Raw genomic sequence first — 23,881 nt, forward strand, 5'->3', positions numbered from 1 at the left:
GGACCCTTTTTCAATTAGAGGGACTTCAGAGATTTTCTCCTCTGTTCAAGAGCACAGCCAGGGTCTGGGTCAACTCTGCCATCTGTTGGAAACTGTTTATGAGATAGACAATGGGTCCCAGATTCTTGCCCCGCCTGGCGTATGATTGGAGGCTCAAGATGGGAAGCCGTAGGCCACAAGGCTGGATAGAGTGAGCCCGAGGCATCAGCCTGCCCTCAGTCCACCGCCCCTGAGAAGTCCTCTTAGCTCAGTGGACTGTGGATACAGAACGGGCAGAAGCAGTCTGGTGTTCCAGTTGCAGAATATCCAAGAATTCTTGGGTTGGTTGGATGCAGTGGGCTGTCTGGGGACCCTGCCTTCACGTTGCCTCTGGTCTCCTTGGGGAGCTGGGACAGATGCATGGGAAGGGAGCTGGCCAACAGTCCCAAGTGCCAAAGAGTCCAGGCCATCAGAACTCCAGGAAGGGGCATTTGCTTCATGGGGCACCTTTGAAGGCTTTCCGAAGGGACTGAGACAGACCAGAACTGGCCCAGACTTCGGGGGTGGTAGTAGGGGGCACGAAAAAACACCCAGGGTTTGCTGTAGCAAGGCTTGTGCTGGAGTTGACTGAGTTCAGGGGTTCTCTTGTGTCCTATGTGCTTGCATTTCAGCACATCTAAAAGCAAGGAACTTTCTCCAGGGTCTGGGCAGAAAGGAAGTCCAGGCTCCAGCCAGGGGACACCCTGTGCAGGGACCCAGCCAGGAGCACAACCGGGGGCCAGCCCTAGCCAGCCGCCCGCCGACCAGAGTCCACACACCCTCCGGAAAGGTACGTGCCCTCACCCTGCACAGGTCCCTGTAAGCTCATTGCCTTCAATGAGCATGGATATTTAGAAACTGTGAGGTGTAGTGAAAAATACCTGGTCTAGGCATTAGAGCTTTTGGGAGTTACCCAGCCTTGAAAAGGATCATTTCACTATTATTCCTCAGTTTACTTACTTGAAAAGCAGGCTCGTTGTGGGTGCCTGTGGGAAGATGCTTCCTGTACACCAAGACTTCAGTGCAAAAGTCATTGTCTAGGATGACTTACCCTGCTTGTGTTTTCCATGCACCCAGCCAGGCCATATCACTGTTATTTATAAAGCTGTAGGATGTGGTCTCTAGGACCCACCCACACTGCCACCTCCAACATGGGCTTTGTATGGCTGCATGTGCTTGGGACTGCCTATAAAGAGTCCGGGCTGTTTCTGTGTAAGTACTGATCTTAGTTTCTCTGGTTTAGAAGGCCTGAGAATGGCCACACTGACCCACGAACTGCCTAGGATTCTGCCTCTGGAACACATTGTAAAAGGCCCCTCATTCACTCTGAAATCCTCCCCAAAGCTAAAGCTCTGCTCCGTGGTGACATTTACTAAATGTGGAGCTGTACTGAAATGTACTTAGGCAAACTTTTGTTTGTTTCCATCTTATGTCACCGCTTAGCCAAATGTGTAACTTCTCTGAAATAATCTGTTGCTTAGTTTGTTCTCAGTCTAGGCCTTCTAAGCTTTCAGGAGTGGCCTCCACTCTAGGATTCCTCAAAACACATGCACACGCACACGCACACACACGTGTACCTTCATGTCAGTTTCCTTCCCAGCCTCCCTGTTTCCAGGTTAAGGTGGCCGTCACACTGTTCCGGTCTGCCCTCACCCTAAGAACTCCCTTTGACCTTGGGAGTTCTCCATTCATTCCCTGTATATTCTGCCCCGTTCATTAGTCGCTGATCTGTGCAGAGCTCTGAGCCAGACAGTGCTGAGGTGCAGCAGTGAGGAAGAGAGACCAGAATGGTAACCACGCCTCTATAATTCAAGGGGGTTTGGGGTGCTGCTATGCCGTGGGATATGCAGGGACATGGGGGCACCCCTTGCACACTGAGGACTTAGAAGGGGGCCTAGAGGAAATGAAATCTTAAAGGCTGAATCAGAGTTAGGGATTTTTTCCAGCATTAGCAGGTTCTCCGTATAGTCTAGATATCAGAGTTCTGGGCATTTCTTTGTTCCCAGGGTACTTTTTTATTTTTTTAATTTTTTTTATTAATTTTAAATTTAAAAAAATGACAAGAAAGAAACAAAAACATTTTTAACATATAATCATTACGTTCTACATATATAATCAGTAATTCACAATATTATCACATAGTTGCATATTCATCATCATGATCATTTCTTAGAACATTTGCATCAATTCAGAAAAAGAGATAAAAAGACAACAGAAAAAGAAATAAAAACAGAAAAAAAAATTATATATACCATACCCCTTACCCCTCCCTTTCATTGATTACTAGCATTTCCAACTAAATTTATTTTAACATTTGTTCCCTCTATTATTTATTTTTATTCCATATGTTCTACTCATCTGTTGACAAGGTAGATAAAAGAAACATCAGACACAAGGTTTTCACAATCATACAGTCACATTGTGAAAGCTATATCATTATACAATCATCTTTAAGAAACATGGCTACTGGAACACAGCTCTACATTTTCAGGCAGTTCCCTCTAGCTCTCCATTACATCTTGAATAACAAGGTGATATCTACTCAATGCGTAAGAATAACCTCCAGGATAACCTCTCGACTCTGTTTGCAATCTCTCAGCCAATGACACTTTGTCTCATTTCTCTCTTCCCCCTTTTGGTTGAGAAGGTTTTCTCAATCCCTTGATGCTGGGTCTCAGCTCATTCTAGGGTTTTTCTCAATCCCTTGATGCTGAGTCTTAGCTCATGCTAGGATTTCTGTCCCACATTGCCAGGAAGGTCCACACCCCTGTTCCCAGGGTACTTTAATCTTCTCCACAGCCTGGTAAAGTGGGGTGATGGCTAAGCCAACAATTTGTCCAAAGTGGAGAGGGTCAGGGCTTCCAGTCCTTGCTGGCCACCTCCTAATGCCTGTGACAAACTGACCCTTCAGTTTTTGGAGAATATTAAACCTATCCAGAGAATACAGCCTAGAACAACTCCCATCCCTTTCCCAAGTGACAGTCAGTAGCTCAGGGCCATTATCTGTAAGGTATAACTTTCTCCTCCAACCCCCAACGATTGCCCACAAATGGCAGCCTTAGCTTTTTTTATTTCTTCTTTTTGACCCCTCAGTCTTTTGACAGTTTGCCTAGAGTTGAACACCAAAGTCTGGACATGTCCAGAAGTGGTCTCATCACACACAGTGATGCCCCTGCATCCTCCCTCTTCCAGCTCAGTTTTAAGACATGTTCTAGCATCAAGACCTAAGGCCTCCTCTTTCTTCTCATCCAAAGGAGGGATTCGTGCATCAGCAGTCGTGAGCTGCCATAGCGGCTGCTTTGAAACTTACTCAATACTCAGGAAGTGGAGCTGAAAAGTCAAATTGGAAAATTAACTGGTTTTATTATTAGCAAGTCATAATTACATGGGCTTTTGCAAACATAAGCCTATTTAATTATCACAATGCTGTGGGGAAAATACTATTCTTTCTGTTATATAAAAGAGGTTTAAATACTTTTGCCCAGAGCATACAGTGAGTAAGTGCTGGAAAGGAATTTGGACCAAGTTGGTGGGACTCATAAAGAGCACATCCTTTTCTTTTTCACGCTGTAGATGGAAAGAGCCAGGGACGTACATGCTGTAACATTAGAGTAGACTTCATTCCAGGTGGAGGGGATAAGGGAAGAGTCCCTGATGCCTCCATGAAGATGTAAAAGATAATTTCTTCTAGAATAATGCTCCCAACAGCCAGCACTCAGTTCTAATAGGTTAGTGATCACTTTCTCAGATTGCTTGCCCATCAGTTTGAATGTTTGACTCTGTCTTTGATCAATTTAATTCCACTTAAAGGGTAACATGTATCATCCTTTTGTGTGGTTAATAAGTTAATAAAACGAGGAAAAGAGAAATTGGGGCAAATGATGTGCTTTGGAAAATGCAGTGGATCGGTACCTGCTTCCACCCAGAGGGTTGAATTACAAAAGAACAAGAAAGAAAGAACAAGGGAAAAACTTAGGAGGCAAATAGGCTGAGGGTAGAAGCAGGGGAAGGGAAGAGGTAAAAGGTTTCTGAGGCCAGAGAATTTGGTCATATGTCACCATGGGGAGCTCAGAGCTTGGTGCTCTGCTGTGGACTCCACTCCCTGGAGTCCCTCAGGCTCTCCACCAGCCGGTGGAGATGGAGATTCTGTGAGCACTGGGGTCAGTCTCGGGTACAAGCTGGTGGAAAAGGGATGGTGAGTAACAGAGACTTTAGGGTTACAGCTGGGACTCCATCTTTTTCCTTTTGTACTAAAGCAGCAGCTCAGATCCAGGGCAGGGAAATGACTTAGAACCATTGGGCAGGTTCGTTTCCTCTCCTGATGACTTGCTCCTGGGTCAGGGCTTCTCAGCCTGAACTTGCACGTGGCCATCCTCTGTTGGAACCCACTTTCCTAAATCACTCTTCCTCAGTCAAGCTGTGAGCCCTTTCATCATTGTGAGGTGACGAGAGAACACTGGGAAATCAGCCCACTGACTCTGGATGGGAAATCTTTTTGCCAGTTTGTGTGTGTAGATCATCGCAAGGATTAAGAAAAGAAGTGGGGAAATTGGTTAACAAAGGAAAGATATGAAAACTTGCAGTTTTAGGTTAATTTTAAGAAACTGTACTCTTCCATTGTATAACACAATGAAAAGTGTAGCCCCCACTCCCTCCAGTGAGATCGCCTTAAGGGGTATGCTAACTAGCACCTCAGAATGGACTTCATTTAACCACCTGTGTTTTCTCATCATTGTTGTGTGATGTTTTCTCTTTCAGTTTCCAAGAAGCTGGCGCCAATTCCACCCAAGGTCCCATTTGGCCAGTCGGGGGCTGTGCCTGACCAGTCCCTGGGCCAGCCGTCCCCTGTCAGCCTGTCCCCTACCCCACCAAGCACCCCGTCGCCCTATGGACTGAATTACCCTCAGGGGTACACCTTGGCCCCAGGCCAACTCTCCCCTGCTGCAGTTCCTCCCCTGTCCTCTCCATCTGTCTTCACAAGCACTTTAACGAAATCGCGGCCCACCCCTAAGCCCCGCCAGAGACCCACCCTTCCTCCTCCTCAGCCTCCTACAGTGAACCTGTCAGCCTCCAGTCCACAGGCAACAGAGCACCCCATGCTAGATGGCCTGTCCCCTGGGGAAAGCATGTCCACAGGTAAGCAAGCCGCTGCTGCCCTCAGATTTTTCTGTGGCCCTTAGAGTGTGCTGGATGGAGGGATTGTCAGAGTTGCTGCTGGTTAAGGAATTCCTGTTGGCAGTGGTTGCTGTGTGGTGCTATGTGCAGCTTGCAGGGTCTCTTCTAAACACCAGTGGAAAACAGCTGTGGGATCCTGGTTGCTCTAGAGCAGGGCTCCTGATGGGATTTCACCCAAGCTAATGCTTGCCAGATTAGGATTCTGTGCTGCTCCTTATTTTGGGAGTTAAGTACGCTGAGTCCTTTAGAGTGGTATCTTAGGAGAGACTAGGAGATAGATTATCATAGAACAACTGGCATCAAATACAGATGAGGTAGTTGAGCTTTCCTTGGATAGAACCCAAGCAACTAGGCAAGTCCAAATCCGTATCCTGAGAAGAGGAGCTAAGAACCAAGGGAATTCTGTCTGCTTAGTAAAATAAGCCTTGCTACAAAAATACATTTCTAGCAATATATTTTAGCAGGAAAAGTCCAGTTGTGCCCCTTAACAAAGGCACGACTACTAAATTGAGTTTTGCTTTAAATTTAGAAAGAGACTGAGCTTTTTCTCCTAGGAAGGGTGTAAGCATGAAGTCACAAACGCACACCACACTGGGCCAAAACCATTTGTGGGTTGAAAGAAAAAGAGTGTGATTAGAAATATCTCCCAGACACTTTGACTACCTAAGATTGTAAATTCAGGGGCAAATGCCGCTAAAGTCATCGTGGCATTTTCCTCATTCAGGGAGCCTGGCGAAGTACTGGATTCTGTCTTGGTATGGATCCAGCCCTCCTTTTTGCCAGAGAGTCTGAACATAACTATTTAATATTGTCCCAAGTAGCAGAAGTTAATGCCCCTTGGGTTGGAGCATGCAGGTGCACACACACACACACACACACACAAACACACAAACACACATACACGTGCTCTCCCCCTGCCCCCACCCCCAAAGAACCATGCAGTCTTAGGTCCAAGGTGCCTGGGATTTCTCTCTCCAAGAGCACTGTTTTTCTTGATTTGATGGAAGCCTGTAGTGCTTGGCTCCTTGCTGCCTACAAGGCCAGTAGAATCTGAAAGCGTTTGGAGCTGGTCAGGAATAAGTATCATGGGAAACAACTGCCTGACGATGGCTTCTTTTCCTTCGGATGTAGAGCTGCTGTTCTGTACACTGAGACTTACCCAAAATCAAGGACAATTAACAAAGCACAGCCAGCACTGCTTCCCTCTAGGTGTTTCTTTGTGGTGAGGTGGTGTCTCTGAACGGGCCTCTCTGGGAGGCAGACACGCAGCAGGTGGCAGTGGCCCTGGCTGGTCCTCCACCTGCTGACCTTGTCACCACTCTCAGCCAGGGACACATGGTAGTGTTGCTGTCAGAAGCAATGGGATGAGCCAAGGCTGTCATGCAAAGGAGAAATAGATGACAGAATGAGAGGCAAGATCTGGGGGTGAGAAGGGGGCAGCAGGAGGCGTTTTAGGGGACAAAGAGCCAATGGCAGTATGAGAAATGTCGTGATTACTTTGCGTCGCACGGGTTTAAGAGCTGCTGGCCTTTCCAAGTCATGATGCCCCCCATGCAGACCCCGCTTTAACTGTTCTCCTGGCGGTGGATGGTTGCTTTGTCCCGTGTGTGCAGGTCTCGGAGCAAGTCCAGGGCCAGGGATGATTTGGTGTGGCCCCCCTGTGACTGTGGTACACGGCGTAGCTTCTGGTTATGTGCTTGTTTCGTCGTGTTTTTTCCTCTCTCCAAATCCTGTCATTGTGTTCTTGCAGCTGTGTGACATGGGTGATGCGGTTTTGGATACGTGTGAGGGGGATTTTCAGGGTAAGCTGGCCCCGGCCTCGCCTCTCTCACATGCGTGTGTGCCCCACAGCTGCCCCCCACTCTGCCTCCCACTCCCTGCATGTGGCTCGGACCACCCGCACGGCTGCTTCACTCCTACCAGCAACCCACCCCCCACCAAACTCAGCAACGGTGGCCTCGTCTGTGAGCTTTTGTGGTGGTGGTCTTTTTCATTAGGAGCTGGAGGGAGACTCACCAGAGGCCTAGTTCTTCACCAGAATGAACAACTTTTCAGCTCTTCATCCTTTCTCCCTCTGGTGGAGAACTTGGACGGAGCAGTAACCCATCTATTCTTCACATGACATATCGTGGGATCCTTGACCACTTGCCTGAGGCTTGATTCAGTGCCCTGGGAAAAGGCAGCCATATAGATTTTTGTTTAGGGAGAAAACACCTGGAAGGCCTCAGGATCCCGTGGTCATGAGATGGCGTTAGTGGGTTTCCACTTTCAGACTTTAATTCCACCCTCTGTCTCCACCTGGACTGAGAGAGCTGTAAGAGTAGACACTCAAAACTAAAACCGGGGCAACCACGAGGAAGGAGGCATTAGGTGTATTTTGTCTCCATGAGACTGGGTGGCCAGAGTAAATCCAGGGAAGACGTCCCCATTTGGGCCCTCCTGCTTGTTCTTGGTCCCACAGAAACTAGCGAGAGGCCAGAAGGTGACAGGCTTCAGACAGTTTTCATTAACAGGAACTTCCAGAACTGTCTCCAAAACAAGAAAACTGTAGCTTCCCTTCTCCTACAACAGGGACTTCTTTCCTGAGTCCTGTTCCCTTGCTCCCTGAACTGAACTGTCTTCTCTCTCAAGAGTCTCTTAAAGGGATGGTGAGGACAGCAGTGTCCCACCTAGCATCTCATGCCTCTTCTGGGTTGGGCACTCTGTAAGTGCTTTCTTTGAATTAGCATGTCTAAGCTCCTCTTTGCCCTTTCTTATTACCATTTTACTGCTTAGGCTACATAACACAGGGGAGGTAAGGAGCCTGGCCTCCGGCTCCTGGAACATGACAGAGGTGGGCTCTGGATCCAAGCAGGACTTTGTGCTCATTGGATCCTCTACACCACAGTGGGCTGGGCTTAGCCCAGGCACAGCCTTGCCGTGACGCAGGAGACAGCCCAAGGCAGACCCAAGGCTTGCCAGCACCCTTTAGGAAGGAAGAGCTTCAGGATGAGCTATAGCAGGGCTAGTCCAAGCCCACAAAGCCTCTGCCCCATCCACCAGAAGACAGGCTGCTGTGCCATTTTGAAGACTGGGGAGTGAGGGACCTTTTGTCCTGGAGTTACATGTGTGTCTGTCTTTTAGAACATGTCCAAATGTGTCTGTGCACCAGTATGATATTCCTGTCTGAACGTTTGTTTAAAAAACAAAGCATAAACAGGAAAAGCTCTCCCAGTCTGGCCTGGAGCTGCTCCCCTTCTGGACACCCTAACTCGTGCCCAGCTCCTACCTCAGCTGATGAGCAAGGCTAAGTGAAAGCCAGAAACTAATGGCCACTGAGGGGGACTAGCTGATGCCTGAGGATAAAGTTCTAAGGGTTGGCAGTTCTGAGGCTTCCTCACTTCCCTGTTAGTTCCTTGCAGCTTCTCAGAGAAGTCAGTGTGGGAGAGGAGTCTGGCATATAAGCTGTTGGCTCTAAGGCTTCTATATCTTGCCTTCACCAACTCACAAATGCACTAGGTTCCTTGGACACTGGCCTCTTACTTCAGGTACCTTCACACTGCCTCCCGGGAATACCTTTTAATGTGCTCGATAGAGGTGTGACCAAACAATCCCTGTAGAGCAACCTGTTGGAAGAGGGCCTGGACAAAAGGGACTGGAGGGAATACAGCTTCCCCAAGCGGGGGGATGAGGGGGGGTGGTTCTTATAGCCAGGGAGCAGTTTGCCATAACTATTACCAGGGTCCTCAGGAAGGCCTCTGTGTCCATTAGCCATCCAAAATTGGGACACCATCTCAAGTTCCCGAGTCCATTCAGGGAGGCTCCCTATTGTTTCCGGCTCCAAGGAACCAAGTGCAGCCCTGAGATCACCAAAGTGACGTCAGTGCAAAGAAATCTTCCTTACCAGGGCTCAGGCTAGGGGTTTCAGCATCATAGAGCTTTGCTGGGAGTGGAGTGGCTGAGTGATTCTCTTTGACTACCATGGCGGAATCTGGATGCTTTGTTCTTAGAAACTTCCAAGGTAGCAGCAAAGTGGGCCTGCAACAAAATGCTTCAAGCTACCCCTAAATAATCTATTCCTGAATTGAACAGCCATGCTGCCTCCTAATGCTGTTTCCCTGCATTTGGCATCTGGTTAGTTGGAAGCCCCTTTCACACGCCTCTCTCTGCCAATTTCCAGATCTCGTCCACTTTGACATCCCCTCCATCCACGTGGAGCTCGGGTCCACACTCCGCCTGAGTCCCCTGGAGCACACACGGAGACACTCAGTGACTGAGAAGAGGGACTCGGAGGAGGAGTCTGAGAGCACGGCCCTCTGACGCGGCCTTCCCGCCACTGACACCTGTGTACATACATGTGCCCAGAAACACGCCAGGAGCCACGGCGTGAGCTTGCCATGTGCCCCTCGGTGGCTCCTTGTTGTCACTGCCAACATGAGGTTGGCTGTCTACAGGAAATCGTGATCCGATCTGTGTGACCGATGTTGGTGGTGCAGATTTTGTTTGTTCCTTTCGGGTGGTTACTTTGGCCTTTTGTTTGATCTTTGCCTTTTGACTTTGTGCCTCTTTTGACCCATGCTCCGTCTCCATGCCAAGCAGTACCCACCTCTCTCCACCCAACGGATGGCTTCTCAGAATGTCCATTGCAAGGTCAGAAGGGCAGAGGCGGGGTGAAGTACCTGGTTTAGACCCGGGAGCTGCTAACTTTTCTCTGACAGCTAATGTCATGTTCTGTGGTGTCAGCTCCATGGCTACAGAAAGGTTGTGAGGCAGTAGGGGGCCCTTCAATGTATAACTGGAGTATTTCTGGAATTCTAGGAATCCTGGGGCACTGATATTTTCCTTCTGCTTGAGGGGAGGGCCGGCCAGTTTAAAAACCCTAGGGCTGCCTCTAATCAGAGGGCTGAAGGTATATTTATTTCACTTCCTAACGTTTTTATTTTTCCACATTATGTGACTGAAAGTTCCCTATCTTTGGCCTCTGACTTTTAAAAAAAATCGTAAAAAATCTTTTTGATGGTGTCTATGAGACCCAAAGATAGTACTCCATACCCCCAGAAACCATTAGTTCCAACAGCAGTTCTTCTCCTCCAGGCACCCGGGGGCACGCAGCTCACAGGCACGCATGCTGCTCCCAGAAGCCCGTCTTCTTTCTGGAGGCCACAAGAGAATAGCAATAATTCTGTCACCCAGAGCACGGGGAGGGAAAGTAAAGCCAGCCCCCAGCCAGGAGGCCAGTGTGAGCAGCCTGCGGCCTGGCTGGCACTGCTCACCAGCGTGTCAGGCCTCCCTTGTCCTGCAGCTCTGTCCACTGGGAAGGTGCTGGGAGCCCAGTCACACCTTGGGATTAGGGGAGTGAGAAACAGATTTGGGTCATGCATGCAAAGTCAAACTTTAAAAATTTTATCCTTTTAAAATAGAGCTATACTATACCTATACATGATATAATATTTGTACATATGAAATCTCTATATTTGTTTAATTTGAGCCACTTAATCTAAACCAGTGTACAGGTGTACAATGAAAATTTAAATGCTTGGTTATTTTCCCAACACAGTGTAAAATAACCCTTCTCTGACAGTGGGATTTGCAAAATTTTGACATTACGGCTTTGCTTTCCTGGCAAGGGCAGTACAGTAAGTACCCAATTTGTAATGGAGCCCAGGGGTTGAACGTTATCTTTAAATACATGTATAAATAGTTGTCAAAAGTCATGTTATTAAAATAGATTTATTATCCCTGAGCATGGCATGGCTTCTTGTTTTAATAATAAACTTATGGGGATACAGGAATAAATTTCAGGTGCTGTATCTCGGGGAAGGCCATGTTCTTGGTCTTAAGTCTCTTTCTCAACCTGAAATTTTTAAGCTTTTACTATGTTCCCCCAGGAAGGGAGAACACATGAAAAATATCAGATTCATCTTTGTAAATTATCTCATTATATTAAGCACTGAACACTAATTTCTGTTTCTCAATGCCAAATTCTCAATACTTTCAAAGGCAATTAGTGATTCTCTTTCTCACTATGGGGCAAGAAAGAGCAAATCCATCTTCCGTCAAAGCTGGAAGCAGCGGGAAGAGTCACACTGCCCTGACCCACACAGGCAGTTTCCACATCCGTCCTCTGCGGTCAGAGCCGATTTCCAGGACGCGTTGCAGCATGAGGAGGAACTGGCTTGTAAGTGGCACTGGGACGAAGTAAAAAAACTCAGGTTTCCAAAGAGAATCTTTATTGTGTTCTGGTTTCACTGGAAATATCACGCCTTGAGTTTTGGACATTTAGACGTATTTTCCATAACCCAATGTCCCCCATTACTTGGCTTGACTCTGGGATGCAGAAGGAAGAACTTGGCAGAACCAGGTGGAGAACATCACCCTCTGCTTTCCCATGTGACTTTAAAAACCATCTTGTACTGGAGTTAGAGCTATGCTTGCTTCCGGAGTGCAGCCAGCTTCTCTGCAGCTTTCCTAGGCACTGGTCATAGAAGGGAATCAGAGACTAGTCTTCTGTCCAAGGGCCCAGACCATGGCACAAGCTCACGCCAACCTGTTCCTGAGATTCCTCCTTGATGAACTGCACACTCTGGCTTTGAGTAGGTGGAGAGAGCAAATGATGGTGCCCCCCACACAAGGTGGAAGATGTATAGTCCTAGGGCCAGGGTCCCTGTGAGCCTTCACTACACTCGGGCCTTCTTGCTCTGGGGACTCCCAGGCTCCTCTGCCAGGGCCCTCTTCTGCTGCAGCTCCCCGTGCTCAGGGCTCCCTGCCTGCTGCCTGGACAGCAGAGCTGCCCGCACCAACCGTAGTTCCCGCTTCTCTCTGCGTTCCTCCATCTCCTCCAGGTCACCGGCAAACAGTGCTTTGAGTGGGGCAATCAACTTGGGCACTGTCAGGAAGTCTCCGAAGCAGACCTAGAAGGCAAGGAAGAGGATGCTGCACCTCTCAGAGGAGTTGCTATAGAACTGTGTATGTGCAGCAGGCAGACAGAGTTTTACAGAACAAAAGCTGCCATGGAGCGAGGGAGGAAGCCTACTCATGAAAGGAAAGGCAAGCTCTCGAAAGAACAAACGCTGCTCCTTCATTCCAGAAGGCCTGGAGGGTCAAGTGCTGGCTTTACATTACTGGAAGGAGACAACCCCTCCATCTCTCAGGCCTGTGCAGAGGCTCAAGGGACCAGCTGTAGAACAAGCTTGCAGTCATCACCTGGGAACCCAAGCATGAGAACCCAAAAGGTCCCTGCAGAAGGTAGGTCTTGACCCTCGAATGTGGTCCTGGTTATGCTGGGGAGGTGACATACCAGGTCTAGGGACATGCATCCTCTCTTCCCTGGGCAGACCCTGAGCCAGAGAGGGACTCCCTCCTGTGCAGTAGATGAAGCCCACTCCCATGCCATGCCCAGCACAGCCTGTGTGATGTACAGACCTTCATGTGATCAAAGGCGATTCCAACTTTCTCATTAAAATCCGGGCTGAAGAGGGGGATCTTGGCATAGCGCTGGCTGAAGTGGTTGAGCATGATGAACTCCGCATTCATCCGCATGCCCACGCCGATAGCCTGGGAGGTAGTACTGCAATGAAAGAATGAAGTGAAGAGGGAAGATGAACCAGGGGTGGAGCCACCCAATGGAGAATTGGCCCTGGCCCTCAAGCTCTGCCTCGAGCTCCCAGGAGGAGGCTGATTTCCTCACTCCACACCTCTTTACCCGATAAAAACTCTTTGGGGCCAGTCTGCCAACTGTGCTGCCTGTCAACCCACTGTTGATGACAGCACCTGAGAAAAAAGCACTCCTTTGTTAAAACACTAGCCTGAGATCCAGCGTGCTCCTCACTTCCCCACTTCACTAATTCCCTGACCCACAAACTAGAGATCTCAGTAAAAATAAAGGCAGAAGGGTCCGTAAGAGAAGTGCCTCAGGTTCAAGAACTCCCGCGAACCCTTTGGTACGAAGCACTGCAGGGTACCACTGTTCCCAAAAAGGGAGATGAGAGACTGCCAAGTCTCACGTAGAGATGGGTGAAAAAGAGGACAAAAGGGCCTTTACTACCTGTGTGTCTTCTTCACTGCCTCCTCCTCCAAACCATCTTCCAAAGTTGCTTCATGGATAAGGAGGGTGGCATCTTTCCCTGGAGCAGAAACATGGGCCTCAAGTTGACTCTTCAGCATGAATAGCAATAGCCTGCACTCACACACCTGTTTCTGGTCCTCGTAATGTGCTTCCTTGTCACGATGACAAGCAAAGACTTTCCAGTGATGTCTCTACCATCTAGCCCATGTCCACCAGGAGCTATACTCGCCCCAAGGCAACCTTGGTGTGGCCAATGTGTCCTCTCTACTCACCCATGTGGACCAGAGCATCGCAGGGCATGGTGTCCCCTGAATAGACAAGCTTCCAGCCAGACGTGTGGACCAGTGCACAACCGAACGCATGCTTGCAGTGCCGGACAAGGCAGGTCTGAAACTGAAGGCACAGGGTGAGTATTCAGCTCCACTGCCCCACCCCATACCTCCTTGGATCCACAGTGCCCGCCCCCCCCTTACCTCCTCCAAATCACACTCTCCCAACAGTGACTCAATCAGTCTTTCCAGTGTAGGACTGGTGACCTCGGCCCCTTTCTGAAAGTATTTGGCAGGAATCATACTGTGAGAAAATTAAATGTTGAAAAAAAAATTGTAAGCAAACATTTAATATCTGGAATCAAAGTTCAAGTCTCTTGCTGGAAAGCCCCCATGTCTTTATAAAGAAGTAGGATTTGAATCACAGCCACTAAGACAGGGAAAGAACACTCAAAACCCTGAGGCCACTAAAAGAAAATGAACAGGTGAAGGCTGCACACAGCTAAGATGACAGAAGGTGACATGGGCTCCTTCCCCCGCCCACTCTGAGCCTTTCATCCACCTGGTGCAGATGGCCTCTTGTGGTAGCTACGATACAGGTGCTGTGTCTGGCAAAGCCCAGAAACTAGTATCAAACTGAAAATAGGGTTGAGAAGGTGTTCCAAGGGAAACAAATGCTAATGGGAACCATCTGATGGCTTCTGCCTTGAGTCAAAGCACTCATCACTGTTCCTGCCATCTGGGACTAAGTTGAAGGCAAGGTCCCAGGGGGGCAACACTAGCTGCCAGTATCAACCTTGAGTTTGCCAAGGAGGAGGAAGGGGAGGTGGCAGAAGATAACAGCCTCGGTTCAGGCCCACCCTGGACATTCACCTGACATGATGTAAAATCTCCTGGCACTGGTTATGGTACTGTTGGAGCCAGGCCCGGAGTTGGGTGGGGGCCACTACTAACAAAGGGTGAAAGGGCTTTCCCAGCGATGCCTGAAACCAAGAAATCAGAGCGTCAAACCCACTACAACACAAACCAATAAAAAAGCAGTGAGTATGTGGAACCAAATCGGTCAGTGAAATCAAATGCCATACTTACCAATGCTCGCTCTCTCTGCAGCAAGATATTTAACAAGCCCTGGGAAGTAAAAGGAGACAGCTCAGCCACATCCAAACTCCAGTGCCTTCCCCAACACCGTTCTAGTGTCATAACCTCACAGTTCTTCCTAGCTTCCATCAATAGCCATCCCTTGGAGGGAATGTGGATGTGACAGCTTGCAACCCTCGGCATTAAGAGATGCTGTGAGCAGATGCCAAGAGAAAGCAAGACTCAAGAAAAGCTGGGTGAAGCAAAACCCATGTTATCACACGTAAACATAAGCAAACAGAAAGTGAGAAACATTCTTATTGAGCAGAAGTACTGCACCAATGTTTTGTAAAAAGGATCATTTCCTAGAGAGGAGATGAACAACAAAAGCTCTGAGCAAGCTGGGGCCCCAGCAGGGGATGGGAAGCAGCACTTGCCCTAACACAGAACCTGTGCCTACCCCACTCACAGTATGGTGGTCTGCGTGCAGGTGGGACACGAACACAGCAGCAAGAGAACCCAGGACCCTGTCCACGCGATCTCCATAATGGCGGCACAACTGCCCAAATGTGCCTTCGCCACAGTCCAGGAGCAGAGACTTGTCTGAGCTACCAAAAGAAGAGTGAGATTCACCACCAAGGGGAAAGAACCCACCTAGACACTTCTTACAGTGACTGACTCCTGTTTTAGAGAGAAGGGAAGGAAGCAGCTTTTGGTAATTTCTACATCTTTCATAACCTTTCTTATGCTTTGTCTTTAAGGAGCTTTAATAAAAGCCCGTGATTAGAGCATAAAGGCAATTTTCCACAATGCAAGTATGGTATACAGAGCTACACAAATGCTGGGCTCTCCCTTCTCCCACCCTGCTTACCCCCAAAAAGGTCCTGCTGAATGGGAAGGCAAAAACATTTAACTTCAAAACACTGCTCTCCAGTCACAGGCTCCCAGCGGATTTTTTGCACTTTGCAAATAGCCTGGTTGCTAAGGCTGTAATCTCAAAGCCAGTCTGGGCCTGGCTGCCTAGGCTTCATCAGGGCATTTAGTAAATGTAGACTTTTAACTTCAGTTCTGACAAGACCTCTGGGCTGTGTTGATCTTCAGCTCATTTCAGGAACTCTATTCTAAGAGGACAGTCCTTTCCCCTTAGGGCATCTGGCCTTCTCTAGGGGTACCCTGGAGGCTGGGAGGTGGTTCATTGGTCAGAGAGAAGCCTTGGAGGCCTGAGACAGGCCTTCCAGGTTTATATTTCTGAGAGCAGAATGCATCTCATCACAGCTGTGTAAATTTAACATACATATACACCCATATAGCATCCAAGATGACAACGCAAAACTTAAAAATGAGATTTCACAATTTCATTTCCTTAACATATATGCCTGTGGAGCAACCATGTGTATTTCAAAATTCCTATAATTTATCTTTCTAAATAAATGGCACCAGTCAAAACAAATGTACACACCCCAAAGCTTTTTAATGTATCAGCAATAACTAGTTAAAAGGCAATGCAACATAGCAATTAGCACAGACCAGTTCAAATTTCTGATCTGCTGTAGGAACTAGAGCATCAATATTCATCAATAAAACAGTTACAGTTATTAACTACTTAATGGGATTGACGTGAAAATCAAGTGAGAGAATTTCTTAACAAGGTGCTTGGCATACAGTGGGTGCCCAGAGTCTCAGCTATTTTTATTAAACGACATACTGGGAGATGAGTTTTGGTGACTCCAAGAAATGTGAATTCACTGCTGAGGCTATTATAGTGCATTTATGGCCACTGCTCCCTTTCCAGGGCACTCGAGCCAACATGACATGCTTATAGGGTTTTCTACAGCTGTGTTTTCAAATGAGCCTTGTGGGTGGGGCAGATTTTGGTTATGAAAGACAAGCATTTTCTGGAGCAGGGGCCATACCTTATGTTCACAAGTGTGGCACTGACATTTCGAATCTTCATTGGGATGGCAGACCCCGTTCCAAGGAAGATAATTTCTGGATACTGGCTTCTTTTCTCTATGGAAAAATTCATGTAAAATAGTCGTCCATTTCTTCTGAATAAAAATGAGCCAGGATTCAGCCATAGGAAGGGTACAAAGATATCCCAAAGCAATAGAGTTCAACTTCCCAAGAGGGGTGGTGCTCTAGCTCTGGGAACACAAAACCCATCCCGGGTGGGATGATCTGGCAGGGACCCCTCATAACATCAAGGATGCTCCCTCAGACACACTTGTTGTCTGGGATGAAAAGTAGAATTCCACAGTGCTTTTCTTCAAAAGAATTGCTCTAGTTCTTTAAAATAAAAGAGACTTCTTTGTGTAACAAAGTGTCATTTACTTCAAGGGGTACTGTCCAGCTTGGATCCAGCTCTTACTACAATACCAAACACTCCATGTATTTTCCCAAGCAGTCCTGCCAGGGAAGTTAATGCCGTTTTACAGGTAAGTCAGGTCTTTCCTCAGCCAGAGAGAGACTAAGAGACAGAACCAAGTTCAGATCCAGAAAGTCTTAGGATTCCAAAGCCTGCACCCCTCCAGAGCCTCACACTGCCTGACAGGCCCCACACGTGCACATTTACAAGGACATGACATGCAAACCAGAAAACCAGACACCAGGAGGCTGTGTTCTACTCACCTGCTGGAGCCGGGCCATCCTGAACACTCTTCCTGTATTCCTGCACGCTCTCCTGGAAATTGGGGAGCTCCTGGGCCTCAGCAATAAATTCATCAGGATTGCAAGTAATAGTGGCATCCCTGCAAGGAGAGAAGCATCTCAGATGATCAAAGAGGGTGTGTGCCCTCAAGCAAACATCAGTTTGCATATCTGGGATAAATTTATGCAAATAATTTACAGAAAGTTCTTCTGAATTGATAATACTACAAAGAGAAAGCCCCAGGGACACCTGCAAGCCCCTGCCACACACATACACACATACACACAAAAGCCCATGCCCTACTTCCTCTTTAAACTCCTTCTTGATAGCTTTTAAAATCCTTTCCCATGTGGCCGACCCAGAGAGCCAACCAAGCCCCTCGAATTCACTACATATTACCCATACAAAGTAAGCACTGCCCTAAACCTACCCATACAAGACAAATTCCTGTCCCATCAATAGGAGTCCAACCAACTTCTTTTTGTTCTAAACATCACTTTCCATCCTTAAGCTCAAAGGTACTTCCATTTTTCCAAGTGATCCAGCTTCCTTGCTGCAGTAAAACTTTTGGTGTCCCAAATAATATGTAATCTGAAAGCTTGATTACTATCAGTCTTTCAACAAAATAAAGTTTAAAGACTAAGCAATGCAGTTCTGTTCTACTGCCACTTGGAACCATTCTCAGCTATGTGGGGAGTTTCAGAGCAATTTTCATATAGCTCTAGCTTCTAAGAATATCACTCAGCCTCAAAACCTGACGAGTGGACAATTCTGCACACCCTAGAGCAGGGTTTCTCCCCCTCAGCTCTACCACTACCTGGGCTGGATAACACTTGGTTGTGGGGGCTATCCTATGCATTACAGGTGTTTAGCAGCATCCCTCATCTCTACCTACCAAATGCCAATAACACATCCCTCCTTCCAGTTATGACAACCCAAAACCCCTCCAGACGTGACCAAATATGAGGTGTGGGGGCATAAGTGGGGACACAGCAGTCCCCGCTGAGAGGTCTCAAACTCTAATATGCATGTTCCTGATCACTTCAGAAATGAAGAACTTGGTTCTGAAGTTCTTATGGGAGCAGGGGTAGGGGCTGCGGTTTCAAATTTCTAGCAAGCCCGAAGTACTGGTGCTGCTGCTGGTTCCTGACCTCACTGAGCAGCAAGGCCCTGGACCAGCGGCATCCTGACTGAGCAGTACAGTCACTTGGGAGCTTACTAACCTGAGTCCCAGGCCTACCTCAAGAGACTAGCTCAGTAAGTCTAGGAACTGTATTTTTAACAAGTATACTATATTTTTAATGGCCTGTGCAGACTCTGACAAAGCGACAACAGCCTCTTCAACCTCAACATGTCATCTGTGGGCCTGACACAATATCACACAGTCCCAGAGAGTCCTAAGCATTCAACCAGCACAGAATTCATGTATCCGGTATAAATCCATGACCTGGCTTATTCTAATACAGACACATGGAGTGAACAGAAAAAGACCTCAAGTTATTTAAATTCCAGATCATAAATATTAAATTAAGACATGGACAATAAGCAAAAAAACTACCGTCTGACCCAGTAATCATACATCTAGGAATTATCCAAAGGAACAAAGTTCTATTCAAACATTCATATTCAAGACATTCAATGTTCCATTTAAATAGTGAAAAACTGGACACATCCCTACCTGGAATACCAAAAATATTTTTACTGAAGGCTATTTAACAATACAGGAAAAGACTGACAAAATGTCAGGCCATACACCTGCACATAATGTTTGTCTTTTTAAAGACACCCCCATATACCCCAAAACCCTAAAATGTTAATCATTATCTGTGGGTGATGAGATAATGGGTGATTGATTTCCTTCCTCACACATTTCTTTAATTTTTTTATATTATAAAACTGAGCACGTATCAATATTATTATCAGTGAAAACAATTTAAGACAAGGACAGTCATTGGTCCAACTCCTCCCTCACCCCCACACCCACCCTAGACTTGGATCAGCCTGCTTTCATAAATAAATCTGCATGGGACCAAGCCATGCTCACTCACCTCTGCAGCACCCATGGCTGTTTCCTACAGTGACAGAGGTGAATGACTGTGAGACCGTAGGGCCCATGGGATCCATAAACCTGAAATAGCTGCACTCTGGCCCTTTACAGATGAAGCTTGCTGGCCCCTGCCCTTGACCCATCCCTTAGCTCAGCACCGCACCCACCTCTGCCACTCCCGTCTGGGACGGAGCTGGTACTTGAGGAGGCACTCAGCTCGAACCGTGGGTACACCGAAGGTGGTACCTTCCTCCTGAAACAGAGAAATGCACTTTCTGGAGTGGAGGGAAAGCATAGGAGCCGGGTGACAGGGGCTGTTCTGTGACACTACCTTACAGTGGAAACTGGCCAGTGGGGGGAAGATGTCCGGGTGGATGAGGTTGAGCTGTGTCTGAATCTTGTGGCTGCGGAGGTTGTGAACTGATGTGCAATTTTCATTCAGGATCAAGTGCTGAGTGTCAGGCCCAAACCTAAGACAAACAGGACCTTACATTCGCAGCCTGCTTTATGGAACATGCACATCTAGTGGGTAGTGCTGGAGCAATTATACTGATTAAAAGTGTCCAAAATGAGTATGTGACTTGTCCAAAATTATTACTGAATGGCCAAATATAATTCTTCTCTCTCTGTCTCAAAATTTTGGGTTCTTTCTGCACCTCAGCTGACTTCAAGGTATGCTGAAAAACTCAGTGTGAAAAAAATACAAAAATTAAGATGTTTTCAGACTAGATATAGGGATTTAGAAACACAATGGGGTATGGACTAAAAAAAAGACATAAGGAAGCAAATAATTTATTTGATCTAAGGAACAAAGAAGGAGAGAGCTGAACAGCAAAAGCCAGCCTGGGCTACGAGGGAAAGACACTACAGGTGGTATGTGGGCAGGACAAGAGAGGAGGTTGAAACCCATCCCAAGGTTTCCATGTGCTTCAGGTTCAATCCAAGTAAGTCCGTCACCTGCTAGCCCTGTCCAATGAAGCTTAGAGGAAAAAGCAGTGAACCCACCTTCCCGTGACTAAATTTCCTTAATAAATCACTTCACAGGACTGGTGGGAAGATTCAGGTCAATGAAATGAACTGTTAAGTATTTCACATCCTGCATGACACACAGGAGGCATTCAAGAAACTGAAGCTGTTATTTTATCCTGTCAAGTCTCTTTAGGATACACACAAGCAGTCATCAACAAAAAGGCATTTGTTCAGTCCCTGAGAGTGTGGAGAGGGTGAACTGGTATGAAATTGAACCCTGGCCCTAGTCCTGTTGGAAAGATAGAAACATTGCACCACCAGGGATGTCCTCCACAGGTGTGGCATAGACAGGTGCTCCTAGAAGCCACAAAGGGCAATAATCCCAGACAGCCAGGGGCTGAGTGGGTTTAGACCCCCATGGGAAGAAGGGCAGACAGCACTGAATTAAACACAGTGAGGTGAGGAGTGCTGGAAATACACCATGCCCACAACATTTGCCTGGGACCACAAGCCAAGCACCATACCTCTCCATCCACTGCTGGTATCTCCCGTCCAAAAGCACGGCTTCAGGGGCTAGGTGGACTACCAGGGCCACAGGAGCATCAGCCTTTCCTTGGTATCTGGAAGGAAGAGTGGGGTTCTGCTCTGCAAAGTGATACAAGCTCAGAGGGGAAGACACAGACCATGTACAAACAGGGACCCCGCCAGCAAGGGAGGGGGCACCACTCAGTTCTCTCCCCCAAGAGCGTTCCCTTCCAAGAGCCCCAGCAGAGTGGACTGTCTGAGCTTCCACACCCAGTCCATGCTCTCCCTGGCTATTCCTAGCTGTTGCCTGAGCACAGAGGGGCCACCAAAGCTGGGCTGTTTCCACCCGAGGGGGATTCCTCTAAGGCAAGCTTTGCCGAGGATGAGCTGTGGGCCTGGCCGAACCTTCCTCAGGAATGCACTGCATCTGAGGCTCTTCCTGCCCAATCCTCTCTCCTGCCCTCTTGTCCTTCCTTCCACAGGGGCTAGACCCGTAAAGTAGTACAAAGGCTTTCTCGCAGTACTCCTACTCACTCTCTCTCTTAATTTTCACAGGCATTTCCCCCAGTAAATCCCTTGCTCTTCTAATTCCACCTTGGGGTCTGCGCCTTTCAGAAGACCCAAGATGCAGGTATAAAAAACTAACGTCGTCTGTAATACCATTACCCAGAGAGCGTGCCAATTATTAACATGTAGATATGCTTCCTTAAAAAAAAATTGGCTCCTAACACACAAAAGAAAGTACTAAGTAAAATAAAACAATAAGTGGGAAAAAAAGGATATAAAAATTAGAAGCAAGAAAAACACAGATAGAATAAATCTTTAAGAATGGGAGAAAAGTTAAAGCATGCATATGTCAGTCAAAGATGCTGTCCAGGATGAAAGCTGAACTGCAAAACTGGTCAACTTCTTTGGAGGACAAAACAAGGTGGCACTTAGGTCTGTGTTCACAGGCTGTGATTCTGTCCCTTATCACAGAATGGACTGATACCATCTCAAATATCTCTGACCCACCTTATTCAGTTCAATATAGGTAGATAAACCATTTAGGTAAAAATAATCCAAACAATGGATGTGGGTTCTAATCAGAACTCAAGAAAGCTCTAGAATTTTTTTTACACTTAGAACTGGCCACTGGTTTTCTAGTCCACAATCGTCTCTGTTTTTCAGTCTTCTCTAATGCAGTCTGAGGCTGTGCACACTACAAGACCCACCTGCCATCACAGGCTAAGGAAATCCCACCTGTATGAATAACCTGAAGGCAGGGGCCTGACAGCAGCATTTCAGACCAAGGAAGGGGCTTGCAGAGACCCCACTCTGCCCTGCGAGGTCACCCATCAGGCAAAGTGCCCAGTCAATGCTGGGCTGTGCGTCGCGGGCCATTTGTCCTCATGCCTCCTTCCCGAGACCCCACTTTACCTCTTAAAGACCTCGTTCTCACAGATGGGTTGGATGAACCCTTCATCTGGACATTCCACCACAACAAAAGCAACACCAGGATCTGGAGGAGTGCAGATCTCTTCAGGCAAAATCTGCAAAATTCAGTAAGCCAGCTCACCAGGGCCATGGCGTGCTCCCAGAGTAAGCTTGCAGCTTGGCAGACACCTGAACAGGCCTTCATCTTAGTGGCTAACACAGTGCCGCTCAACAAGCCCGCGGGACGTGCACAAGGTCCAACCTAAGGACCATCATCTGCTCTCTCTGTTTAGCTCATAGAAACATTTCAAGCCTGGAAGCCGATGTGGGCATTCCAGATCGCTGCGCTCTGTGGCCGTTGGTCTTAACACCCTTAGAGGCCAATAAAAATGAGCTGGTCAAGAACACCAGGGAGCCCCCCTATGAGCCAGGCTCCAGGCCCTCCTCACAGGACGTAGTGCCAGGGAAAGGCTTCCCTCTCCTTAGAATGACCAACAGATCCTTGATAGAGTATCCACAGAACACCCCAAAGCAGTCAGCATTGAAATGCAGGACAAACATAGATACGAGATCCTGCTCAGCCAAGCTGTTCCACTTTCCCCAGGAAGTGGTGCTATAGGTCCAGAAAGAGACAATGACTTCCCAGGCCAGAGCCCTGCCCGTAACTGCCAAAACACCATGAAAGCAGGGACACCTCACCTCTCTCCCTTCGTGTGTGATGCTTCTCCCATCCTTGACAGCAGCGATGATGGGAGCGATGGCAGCCGTTCCCCTGAAAAAAGAGATCAGGTCCCCTGAGATGACCTATTATGAACAATGCATGCCCACCAATTCCAATAGCCATGTCCCGACACTCACACTGGGAGACCAAGCTCCTTTGCTTTGAGCACCAAGAAGTTTCCTTTCTTCAAGTGAAGCTGCAGTGGAGAGAACTTAAATGTAATTTCAGTGACTAATGAAGAAGCTCGGTTTTGACCAATTTTCCTAGAAGTGCATTCTTCTGTTTTTTTTTTTAATAGTTCAGTATGACATAGACAATTGCTTTCAGAAGGTATACTGTATTTCGAGAAAGTGATTTATTTTGAAACATTACATATTATGTGCTGACTGATTTAAAATACAGCGCATTTTCCCCCAAGGCTAACTCAAGTTAAAAATTTAGTATAATCTAATTCATTCCCACACCATGGTTAATATGCATCCTTCTCATACCCTCAAGGATGCTTTCTGCAACTGTCAATAGCCAAAGAAACATCATAGAAAATTGACTAACACAGATGTGAGCAAGCAAATCATGTATAATACAACATTCTAATGACAGAGTAATAATTATGGGTGCTTTGTTCTTTGCCATTTTTTAAAATATTTGTGTATATAGTATTGTGGCTTTTAATTATAATAAAAAATTTCTAAAATGCTACTATATTGAAAGGGCAAATAACAACCTATCATAAAACTTCAAAATCATCACTAAACACTTACGCTTCTGCCCAAACACTTCTGGATCTACGTATTTTACATGCAATAAGAGAAAAAAGGTCAAAAATGGCATGTAAAATGTTACTAAGTCTTGACGGTTGAAATTATAGCTAACTTTCAATCTCTGGATCTCAAAGTCTTATTCTCATGACTCTAGAGTTTTCATTCTTGAAAAACATTGTCTTAGAGTAAGGATTACAGCTTAAGTGTGTGCA

At 47.2% G+C, this 23,881-nt stretch overlaps 2 protein-coding genes across 7 annotated transcripts in view; one reads left to right on the top strand and one right to left on the bottom strand.

Annotated features, from left to right (window-relative positions):
• ARHGAP44 (Rho GTPase activating protein 44) overlaps nt 1-13,062 on the top strand; it is a 207,445-nt gene extending 194,383 nt beyond the window's left edge. For 3 of the 4 annotated variants that reach the window (XM_077166048.1, XM_077166050.1, XM_077166051.1), the window contains 3 exons: nt 651-808; nt 4,777-5,154; nt 9,353-13,062. In XM_077166048.1, the coding sequence (XP_077022163.1) occupies nt 651-808; nt 4,777-5,154; nt 9,353-9,492 (676 nt within the window). In that variant the 3' untranslated portion in view covers nt 9,493-13,062. Of the gene's footprint in view, nt 1-650; nt 809-4,776; nt 5,155-6,943; nt 6,996-9,352 lie in introns of all 4 variants that reach the window. The other variant, XM_077166049.1, reaches the window with a different exon arrangement.
• ELAC2 (elaC ribonuclease Z 2) overlaps nt 10,919-23,881 on the bottom strand; it is a 31,900-nt gene continuing 18,937 nt past the window's right edge. For 2 of the 3 annotated variants that reach the window (XM_077166047.1, XM_077166045.1), the window contains 16 exons: nt 23,046-23,104; nt 22,887-22,959; nt 22,191-22,303; nt 20,771-20,866; nt 19,609-19,747; nt 19,445-19,530; nt 17,212-17,330; nt 16,497-16,593; nt 15,044-15,191; nt 14,596-14,634; nt 14,380-14,489; nt 13,711-13,810; nt 13,510-13,630; nt 13,217-13,295; nt 12,595-12,739; nt 10,919-12,083 (listed from right to left, as the gene is read on the bottom strand). In XM_077166047.1, the coding sequence (XP_077022162.1) occupies nt 11,850-12,083; nt 12,595-12,739; nt 13,217-13,295; nt 13,510-13,630; nt 13,711-13,810; nt 14,380-14,489; nt 14,596-14,634; nt 15,044-15,191; nt 16,497-16,593; nt 17,212-17,330; nt 19,445-19,530; nt 19,609-19,747; nt 20,771-20,866; nt 22,191-22,303; nt 22,887-22,959; nt 23,046-23,104 (1,758 nt within the window). In that variant the 3' untranslated portion in view covers nt 10,919-11,849. The remainder of the gene's footprint in view (nt 12,084-12,594; nt 12,740-13,216; nt 13,296-13,509; nt 13,631-13,710; nt 13,811-14,379; nt 14,490-14,595; nt 14,635-15,043; nt 15,192-16,496; nt 16,594-17,211; nt 17,331-19,444; nt 19,531-19,608; nt 19,748-20,770; nt 20,867-22,190; nt 22,304-22,886; nt 22,960-23,045; nt 23,105-23,881) is intronic. The other variant, XM_077166046.1, reaches the window with a different exon arrangement.

Source organism: Tamandua tetradactyla, chromosome 6 (assembly GCF_023851605.1).
Source record: "Tamandua tetradactyla isolate mTamTet1 chromosome 6, mTamTet1.pri, whole genome shotgun sequence".
In the NCBI taxonomy this organism is placed as follows: domain Eukaryota; kingdom Metazoa; phylum Chordata; class Mammalia; order Pilosa; family Myrmecophagidae; genus Tamandua; species Tamandua tetradactyla.